General features: G+C 46.3%; 1 protein-coding gene across 4 annotated transcripts in view; it reads right to left on the bottom strand.

The window, feature by feature from the left end:
* Positions 1-764: 764 nt before the first annotated feature.
* Positions 765-10622, bottom strand: part of GNPAT (glyceronephosphate O-acyltransferase) — a 33657-nt gene continuing 23799 nt past the window's right edge. For all 4 annotated transcript variants that reach the window (XM_036069083.2, XM_036069079.2, XM_036069082.2 and 1 more), the window contains 7 exons: positions 7208-7450; positions 5751-5830; positions 4753-4893; positions 3556-3655; positions 3380-3473; positions 2377-2438; positions 765-1074 (listed from right to left, as the gene is read on the bottom strand). In XM_036069083.2, the coding sequence (XP_035924976.1) occupies positions 1031-1074; positions 2377-2438; positions 3380-3473; positions 3556-3655; positions 4753-4893; positions 5751-5830; positions 7208-7450 (764 nt within the window). In that variant the 3' untranslated portion in view covers positions 765-1030. The remainder of the gene's footprint in view (positions 1075-2376; positions 2439-3379; positions 3474-3555; positions 3656-4752; positions 4894-5750; positions 5831-7207; positions 7451-10622) is intronic.

The following is a 10622-nucleotide window of genomic DNA, read 5'->3' as shown; positions in this document are numbered from 1 at the left end:
GTTTGCTGAGTGGGGAGCCCAACGCAGGACTCGATTCCAGGACCCTGGGATCATGACCTGAGCCGAAGGCAGATGCTTAACTGACTGAGCCACCCAGGTGCCCCGACAGTTTATCTAAAGTAATCTCTACACCCAACGTGGGGCTTGAACTCAAGACAGCGGGATCAAGAGTCACACGCTCTACTGACTGAGCCAGCCAGACACCCCCTCTTCTCCCGAATTCTTAGGCCCATTTTCTTTCCTTAAGCCTATCACTTCTCTTTGTTGCACGTACTTTCTCTAAAGCACTTGTAGTGATCAGGCCCTTGGGTGGCAAACTTTTATATAAGCTAGCTAAGTTATTACACAACTCTGCCAAACTTTTACTCGTTTGAGGCCACCGGATGAAAGGACAGCCACGAGAAACGGAGGTGTGTGCTCACGGCGGGTTGCTTGTGACAGCCACGCCTTCAGTGTCCACGTCCCACTGTCACTCACGAATCGGCATAAAAGTTTAATACATGTGATAGTCAGTTGAAAAGTGTTAGTGAAGTAGGACTGGGCTGGGGCACCTGGGTGGCTCAGTCGTTAAGCGTCTGCCTTCGGCTCAGGTCATGGTCCCAGGGTCCTGGGATCGAGCCCCGCATCGGGCTCCCTGCTCAGCGGGAAGCCTGCTTCTCCCTCTCCCACTCCCCCTGCTTGTGTTCCCTCTCTCGCTGTCTCTCTCTGTCAGATAAATAAATAAAATCTTAAAAAAAAAAAAGAAGAAAGAAATAGGACTGGGCTTTGTTTTTCCAAACATGTTTCCAAAAGACCGTTTTATTTTAACACACACACAGTTGGACACGAAAGCCTTTGTAACTGTTGTGGTGGAGAGGGTTACACTGACTACGTACACTGGTCACCTCCTCCTCTCTGCCGAGCCCACGGCTCTCCTGTCGTACGAAGCACGAGCAGGTGGCTCTCTTCCTTCATGGCCCTGTTTGTTGGAGTAAGAGTTCTTGGATGACAGCAATTATGTGACCAAATTTCCTGTAACTGTTTGGCAATATTAAAGTTTTGCAGTCGCTGGCTTTCCTACTGGTGTCTTACAACCTAAGAAAAAAAAAGACAGCCCATGAAATGACCTTGAGTCATTTCCTCATACAGTTGTTTAAGCCTTGTGTGGTTTCACAGGCTGGCAGAGCACTGATGGGTACACCTGCCCCTCTGCAGGGGAAGCAGCAGCGGCCCCCACCCCCTGCACCCCTTATAGCCCAGGGCAGAGCCAGGATCAGAACCCAGTCTGCTTTCGGGACTTCCAGTCCAGTATGTTCTAGTACGTTCGTACCCATGTTATATTTGCCACCCGCAAATTGATGAAGCAATCAATCCCATCATACTCACAGAATGAGGGCTTTAGGGGTTGTTTCAGCTATATGCCCTCTTACCAAACTCAAAATCGAGTTTCAACGGTACATATTCTGAGATTTCAGACAGAAGACTGGGATTTCAACCTTCATATTTTCTTCAACAAGAAACTAGTATTCCACCTTCCCTACTGATGTCAACCATTCTTTTGCCTTCTACCCTTTTTCCTCAACCATTCTCCTTTACCATATGGTTTCCCCTCATCCCACCAGATACCTACCTGAAGCTCTTCCATGCAGGTTTGACAAATGTGCTGAATTAGGGTTAGGTATGAGAATACTACTTACAAGAATATCCACTCAACAATGTAGTGCTTGTTCAGTATCATCAGCAGATAACTTTTTTTTTTTTTCAAACACTGACCCCCTCCCCTTCTAAAACTACCCCATCATTCCTAAGAGAAATATTTGCTACTTCCTCTGCCCTCTTAGATCTCTTTCCCTATATCCACACTCTTGACTCTCTCTTCATACTGCAAACAAATGACCTGCCTTTCTGGACTGGACTATCTGTTCATAAGCTGATGGCGTCTGGAGAAGAGTAAGGGTTGGATTATTCTCCCAAGGAATGCTATTACCCCCAATTCTGAGTTCAGAAAGTATATGCTGTGAACACTGATCCCAACCCTTTGCCAGGGATCCAACAGTAGAGAGGAAGAGAATAAATCCGAGGACTCAGATAAGAGGTATTTTCTCCATGTCCACCAAGACTGGATGTGAAGGGTCCAGATCTCAGACCCTAATTAGTTATGCTAGACGCTGGTAATTATCTTGTAGAAGACCGACCATGTTCTGCTTGTTGTGTTTTCTCTGCACTTTCTCCTTACTTTCCTTGAGAAAAACCTAGATATATAAATAGTTCTGTTTATATTAAAACTCTGTTGTTCATTTTGATAAAGTATTTGGTGCCACAGTATACTTTCTTGTTTTACTGTATGGTGATAAATACAATGTAAAAACCCATCACATGTCACTAAACTGTACTTACCAAGCATTTCTTCTAATTTTGTCATGGCAGGTTCGTTCACATTAAATGCACTGTCACTATTTCTAGGAAAAAAAGCAAAAAGTTCTTATTACATAAACTTGGGTAGGGGAAGTCAATGTTCATTATTTATACAGTAAGACTACTTTTCTTTTCTTTTTTTAAAAGATTTTATTTATTTGACAGAAAGAGGGAGACAGAAAGAGAGAGAGCACAAGCAGGGGGAGTGGCAGAGGCAGAGGGAGAAGCAGACTCCCCACTGAGCAGGGAGCCCGAAGCGGGACTTGATCCCAGGACTCTGGTATCATGACCTGAGCTGAAGGCAGACGCTTCACCGACGGAGCCACCCAGGCGTCCCAAGACTACTTTTCTTTTCAAGTTTGTTTGTTTGTTTGTTTGTTTGTTTATTTGCAATCTCGAGTTGCAGGTTCTACCACCTGAGCCAGCCAGGTGCTCCAAGACTACTTCTCGATAGTGTTCGTCAAGGCCAAGTCTTTAAGTAGTTGACAAGCCCGTTGCTCCTGCCCTACTTGCTGGCTTCATGCTTCATCCTTCTGATGACATGAGAGACATACTACAAGACTCTCCCCATGAAGCCTGGTCACTCTTACATTCACTCATTCAGAAGAGGAAACAGCTATCTGCACATACACTTATGTGTGTCTTTATGTATCATACGCATATGTTTGTGTGTATATATAAGTGTACACACACACTCACACACACACACACTCTATTACACTCCCCAAAAATCTTTCTTATAATTCACCTATACATTTCAATATTAGGTCAAGGCCAAAATGCTAGCCTAAAATTCTTTCTTTCTTTGCTTCAATACCATTTTCATTCGTAACTACATAAAATTTGCACAGTAACTCCTGCTGACATAACACATCAGGAGATGGATGAGTGAAGCACGATATCCTGTTTCGGGGACTTTGTCTGCATTCGGTGCTCAGCGACCCTTAGCGGTCACTGCCCTTCCAGCCCCGTGCACAGTACTTACACTTTCTTCTTCTCTACCACACCTAGCCTCACAAAAGCTGCTAAGGCATTTTTCTGTATGTCGCCAGACAAGACATCGTAACACTGCGAGGTACCTACGACACAGGGAGAAAGAGTCAGAGACTCCTTTTTGTTCCCAACTACAAAAAAGTCACCACACACAGAGGTATGACTAACCTTGATCAAGAAGCTGACTGGTGAATTTTCGAACTCCAGCCAAGTACTGTTTCTCAGTGAAGTAGTCTTCTTCTTCATTCAAGAGGTATTTGCAAATTATCTGATTTTAACAGAAAGGGTGAGGGGAACAGAAAGAGAAAAAGGCAGCCAAATACACTGCAGCAGCGACTGATGTGACCTGGCCCCCCCTTGACAGAAAGCTACATGATGTCAGAGCAGAATAAAGACTCTCCAAGGTTTGTACAGAAAAGCTACAGAATTCTTAGGAGGTCCCTCTGGACCTTGTATCACTGCTTATAATCAGAAAAAAACAGTCTGAAATAGTATCGACATTTATTAAAATACATTTTCTCACTTGAACGGGTTGCAAGTTGAGTGAATTACCATCAGCTTAACAGATCTTACGCTGCTTAGGAAGAGAGGGGCCAGATTTTGTGTAACTGCTTTCTCCCTAAAAACACCTAAGAGTTTGTTAGGCCCCCAGATGCTTGATGACTTGTACCACAGAAAGGTGCTTATGGGCAGAAGGAGCATTTCTCAGATACCCACTCAGTGCTGGACTTGGCACAGGGACTCTGTCATCGGTCAGAGCACCCCCTGCCAGGATGTCGGTCCCGGGGGGCCGCTAACCCACGCTCAGAGCCAGAGCCAGAGTCCTCTTCTGGCAAATATGTACGGCCCCTCTGAGGGGTTCCACTGCAGACTCCCCTGTCCCTTTGAATCCTGGCACCATTCCTGCCGGGCATCTTTACTGTCCCCTCTGTTTAACCACTTCTTAGAGCTCTGACAAACTCGGATACTTGCACTTGAACCTTTTCTTCCCCTTCCATTAGCCTTTAGTGATACATATCACTGACACGACATATCATTCCAATCTTGCATTCACCAAGTGCCCGCAATGTATCAAACGCCGAGCTATGAGAAGAGCCGTAAGGTACAGCATGACGGCGCTCGGGTCTAAGTGTGGTTCTGGGCATCCTGAAGCTGTTACCCTCTCGGGTCTGTAAGGGACCCCTCTAGGGGAGCAAGGTCTCCACCTGAGAGGTGAATCTTTCATCCTATTGAGCAATCTCTCTAGTTGCACCATTCACCTGGGGAAGACACTTGCCCTTCGGACCAGAAGCAAGCACAGGGTGGGAGGTCTTAGTTATACTGGATACGGGAGGATGAAGGAGAACTTGCAAAAGAGTTACATACCTGATAACATTCCACAAAAGGTTTAAAGAGACCTATTAAAAATTCTACCACGGTATTTCCTTTCTCTGTAACTAGGATGTCCCTTGTCGTCACTTGTATTGTCTCATTTTTACAAAGCAGGTAACAGCCTTCTTCAAAGTCCTGGGAAGGGAGGGGAGAAGACAGGGAGCATCCGCTAATTTAGGTTAATGGGTACGCTGCTGGTCTCAGTAAACGCAGCCATGTGCCCTCAGAACGAGAGAACACCAGCTAATTCCACAATCCTTCCAGAAGGTTCTGGTTGTTAGCAGCCAGAGAAGCATGTGTTCCAATCCTCAAAATGTTGAACCCCAAACACAGCAAACACACAAAAGACTCATGAGCCTTAGAAATCATGACCCGGGTGGCGGATTTTCTCACTTTGCACAGCCACATTCCTTAAATTTAAATAGGAAGTGCGTATAGCAGGTCCTAAAAATATGTGGAATTATGCTTATGCTCAGAAAACTGCTGACCTCATTCTCAACGGAGTAAAACCTGGGCTCCTTGGCACAGCGTACAGAAACCTGACCACCTTCTGTCTATCCTGGTACACCCCCCGCCCCAGCTAACCGGCGGTCCAGCTCTGGGGGCTCTATCCCTCACAAGCTGTCTATGCCATCAGGCAAGACCATTGCTCTCTAATCTCAAAGCAAAAGGTCTGACACATTCCAACAACTTGTTAACAGGAAAATGTGTACCGGTTGGTAAATTTTTAACAAAACAGTGTTGATTTATTTACAATGGCTGCACTCAAGGTTTAAAGAATGACTCTCTTCTTGCCAAATAATCCCTACCTTATTGATTAAACTTGACCAAGAATCAAAATAGAGCTCATAGAACTGTGAGTGTCCAAGAGTCTCATTATTTCTGCTGCGTGTAGCCTTGGAGAAAGGGAAGTCACAGGCGTGAATCCAAGCCTACCACATCCAGAACTCACACTGTGAACACACTTGTGCTCTTTGGCTGTAAAGATTTACCTTTAGTGCATTTCCCGGAAGGAAGATGAACTCATCTGAAAAAACACTGAGCAGGAAGTGAAAGCAACTGTAGACATCCTCTGGAAATAAATTAATTACATCCAATTACAATGCTGGTTTTTAAACTTTCAGGAAGTACCAAGAAGTCCACGACTCTCCAAAATGCACTTAACTCCAAAGGCATATTATTCAATGCCAGGGATGAGAATTCAGGCCCCCAAAGGAAGCTACTTGGCATTCCAAATTTTATAGTTTAGCAGTGCCAACAGTTGAATCTGAATCACAAGTGGGCCTCTACCCAGTCAGTGTGCTGATGAGCGAGAGGCTACATTTCTTAAAAGCTAGGGTGCTTCATGTTCCCCTGCCCAGGGCTCCCTAGTAGAGAAGGAAAGGAATGAATTACTTCAATCCCTTCTCTAGTCCTACTTCTTGTTGTCTTTACCGTATCTTTAGCACTAGGATACACCAGCACACAACAGAAAATACTGTCTCATTCTCCAGACACATAGGTCTTCCTTGCCCATTAACTACAGAGGTTTCTTCATTTTTCTGACACATGCTACGAACTTTCTCATTAGAAGATACACAGATGTGAGGACATGAAGTGTTGCCTCCAATTTCAGGGCGGTCCCAACACTCTAGAAGACCACGCACGCACCCCTTAGTTGTGAATAAACTCTGATGTAAGAAACCTCAGACTAAGACCAAGATTTGAGTGTTCGGTGTCTTGAACTAAACTGACTTCTCCAGGCCCGTTTCCTCATTCACAAATGAGGACATGGACACAGACGTAAGGTTCCTTCCAAGGCTAAAGGTCTAAGTCTGACTTTTCCTTAGAATTACCTATGGAGCTTTGAAAAACAAAAACAAGAGCATCAGTGTCCGGCCCACACTCTGGACCAGTTGAATCAGCACCTTTGGGGGTGGGGGTCACCCTCTAGTAACTCCAGCAGAGCCCGGGTAGAACACCCCTGACCTTGACGACAGGTTCCTGGGAACAAAACGGTGTTGTTCATTGTTCCGCTCCTCACTGCCACTAGAACACGACTGACTGTGGCTCTAGAAGGCACTCCTGCACTGCTGGACTGTTTACCCGCCCCGCCTGGTGCTGTCAGACGAGGGAGAAAGGGCCTCAGGCCAGGAGATGGAGAGCTGTGCTCTAGGCCCAGACCCCTGTTTAGGGAATTACGTAACTTGCCAGGCCTTACTTCCCTTATTTATAAAAGGAGAGCTTTAGGGTAATTTCTTAGGTCCCTTTCCATTCCCAAATTTGAAGCAGAAGGCCATGTATCGGGGGCACCAACCTAACTTCTTCAGAGTGTACAGGCCCCTTTCTTTGCTGCTGTCTGGGGTGCACACATGTGGCTGAGCATTATAAGGCTTCAAGTGTTGCTCCCTATACGGAACTGAATGTCCGGGTCTCTTCCAAAGTTCAAGACCACCTTCCCGAAAGTTACCTTTCCGGAACCCGGGGGTCATCTGTAGTGCCATAGCTACCAAGGAAGGGCGGACGAAAATGTTGAGCAACTGGTTCTTATAAGCTGAGCACATGAGGAGGGTGATATGCTGGAAAATAAGTCCATTGACCACTTCAGAGTCTCCGGAGTCCATATTTAGAACCACCTGGTCTTTGACGAGGCTGGCGATGTTGGAATGCAGGAGAATGTTGGACTGGATAACTTCTTCAGCGGGTTCATTATCTACACACAGAGACAACTCACTCAGCGGGCAGCACAGAAATGGTACGGGTCTCCGCTGGGTGTCCTAGGCCTGGTGCCCAGCAATGCTAGTGACTGGGCAGACTCACTTTCAAGTGCCAGGTTCTAGCTCTGGGCTCTACCAACTGAAGGAATGATACCCTATGCGAAAGATACATCTTGTTCTGGGTTTTGTTTGTTTGTTTTTAGGTAATCTCCGTGCCCAATGTGGGGCTCAAACTGATGACCCTGAGATCTAGAGTCACATGCTCTTCCAACTGAGCCTGCCAGGCGCCGCTGTGAAAGAGACTTTTATAAAGTACTATAAACTCTCTCTCTAAAGACATTTAATACACTTTTTTATCTACCCCCAATGTGTCAGCCATTCTGAAATACATATCAGTTCCTGCTCTGGAAACCAATACTTCCTCAGGAACCAAGTGTATCCGAAGAATTGTCAGAGCAAGTTGCAGGACAAGAAAATCATATCCATGTGAATTTAACAATGTAAGACAAGAAGGCTCATGGTTAACACATGCTTCATTCACTTACACACACACACTCTCCTTGCTTAGCACAATTAATTCCAAGACTGCAAGAATACTGCTTTGCAACTTTGCTGGTGAACCAAAGGGCAACTCAAGAGGCGCTCCCCTAGCACCAGGCTTCCCTGAGCACAGAGGGATGCTGAGGAGATTTTCTGGTTCTCCCACATCAGAGAAAACTAAACGATTGGGCCCAGGATCCTGGAAACTCACTGCACTGACCCTGCACTGGCCTGGAGATAGCCAAGGAGTTACTAGTACAGAAGCATAACGAAGAGATGGTGATAGTTACCTTTCTTGGGAAGGGAGATCATTTTACTGTTACCCTGGGCCAAAGAGCTGGCTGCCGGGCTACGTAACCAGGCGTGCCGCTCCAGCTGGGCAACAAGGTCTGCTGATGCTTCAGGGAGGGGGCGACTGAGGGGTGTGGTTTTCCTTCTGGACTCCATCACATCCTCCCGGACTCACACGCCTTGTGTCAGCTTGCTCGAGGTAATGATGTAACCTATGATACTGCTATATACATAATAGATCATGCTATTGCATGATGATACAGGCCTCATAAAGAGCTCTAGCTATGAGAACGCTTGGGAGTATGGGATGAGCCAAGTAAAGAAGAAAAAAGGAACTGAAATTAGGAAATGTACTGGATCATCTCCACGATTCTGTTACTTAGATACCAACATGATAACGAGTTATTTTAGTTGCTGAACAGGGACTCTTAGCCGTGGACTGGTCACCTATTTATCCCACCTCGAAAAAGTAAACCGCTTGGAAAGAGATGCCTGTGTTCTCACATGCTCTTGGGGGCCAACATGAGTTAGCACTTTACCTATTCTTTTCTCAGGGTTTTCCACCTGAATCACACTCAACATGTCCTTCGCCTCCCACGAGACCGTGAAAATACTGGGACACGTGTCTGAGTCATCTTCATTTCCCTCTTGATGACCACCGTCCTATTCGATGGCCCCTTCTGCTAGCAGTTCTGCCTAAACGCCTCGTAGCTCCTCCCCGGCTCTGTCACGGCCTCGGTGGAGGCTCCTGCCCTTCTCACTGAGGCCCAGCAGCCTTCCGGCCTGTCTCCCTACCTCTGGTCTTCCCCTCCACCCCCTGACAGTGGCCCACCTTTAAGACTGACATGGGCTGTTTTCTACAGCTGTTTTCAGTCATGCTCCCCTGCTTAAAATCTGCTTCTACATTAGCAATCCCTCGCCCACTCATCTTCCTGAACGGCTCTTAGTTTTCCATCAAGATGGAACCTGACATCAAAAGTCCTTCCCAGAACAGGGGCCCTTCCCTACACAGAACTCTCAGCAACCCTCTGCAGTCTGTCCATAGCTCTTTTTTTTTTTTTTTAAAGATTGTATTTATTTATTTGAGAGAGAGTGGGGGTGGGGGGGGCGCCTAGGTGGCTCAGTCGGTTAAGCGTCTGCCTTCGGCTCAGGTCATGATCTCAGGGTCCTGGGATTAAGCCCCATGTCGGGCTCCCTGCTCAGCGGGGAGTCTGATTCTCTCTCTCTCCCCCTCTACCCCTCCCCTCTGCTTGTTCTCGCTCTCTCTCAAATAAATAAAATCTTAAAAAGAGAGAGAGAGAAAGCATGAGTAGGGGGAGCGGCAGAGGGAGAGGGACAAGCAGACTCCCCACTGATCATGACCTGAGCTGAAGGCAGACACTTAACCGACAACCCACTGAGCCACCCAGGTGCCCCTATCCATAGCTCTCTGTGTTTACTTCACTGGACATCCCCCCTCCCACAAGCCAGGAGAACCTCCAGCACAGGGGCTGCAGCCTGTTCATCTCTGCATCCCTGGCAGTTACCAGCATCGACTAGACTCAGGAGGTTTAATGAGTGAACAGCAGGTAGCTGAGTATAAATGGATTCCATTTCCAACGGTGGTCTCTGCAATTTTAACTCAAAGACATTGAAAACGACTAAAGCTAACACTTGTCATATAACATCCCAAACTCCCAGCATAGTATTTACAACTCTAATGAGGTTTTTACAAAGTTGTTATTTTTAGAGAATCGTATAAAATTCTACAAGACCAGCCCTTTAGTCCTTACGATGCAGTGAGGCAAATGGATTGCGAATATAAGGTCGTTTATTTATTTTTTTGAAGATTTTATTTATTTATTTGAGAGAGAGAGAGAGACACAGCGAGAGGGAACACAAGCAGGGGGAGTGGGAGAGGGAGGAGACTCCCCACTGAGCAGGGAGCCCGATGGGGGGCTTGATCCCAGGACCCTGGGATCATGACCTGAGCCGAAGGCAGACGCTTAATGACTGAGCCACCCAGGTGCCCCTATAAGGTGTACTTATAAAAGTACACCCCTATAAAAGGAGGTGGGTGTACTACCCTGATCATGGTGAGCACTGAGGCGTGTACAGAACTGTCGAATTAACGCTGCACACCAGAAACAAATAGAACATGCTATGCCAACTGTATTTCGACAAAAAAAATTTTGAAAAAATGAAAATAAAGAGGTGGTATGGAGGAAGGAATACGTGGAGGACAAGAATATTCATTTACTCTCCACTCTGCTGGATGCCAAGGAGACCGTGTTCTCATTCTCCAGATACTCAGAGTCTCACAAGAAGAAGTGACGCGTAAACAACTATTCTCGAGTA

Source organism: Halichoerus grypus, chromosome 7, assembly GCF_964656455.1.
Source record: "Halichoerus grypus chromosome 7, mHalGry1.hap1.1, whole genome shotgun sequence".
In the NCBI taxonomy this organism is placed as follows: domain Eukaryota; kingdom Metazoa; phylum Chordata; class Mammalia; order Carnivora; family Phocidae; genus Halichoerus; species Halichoerus grypus.
This window is presented reverse-complemented; position numbering and strand designations above follow the sequence as displayed.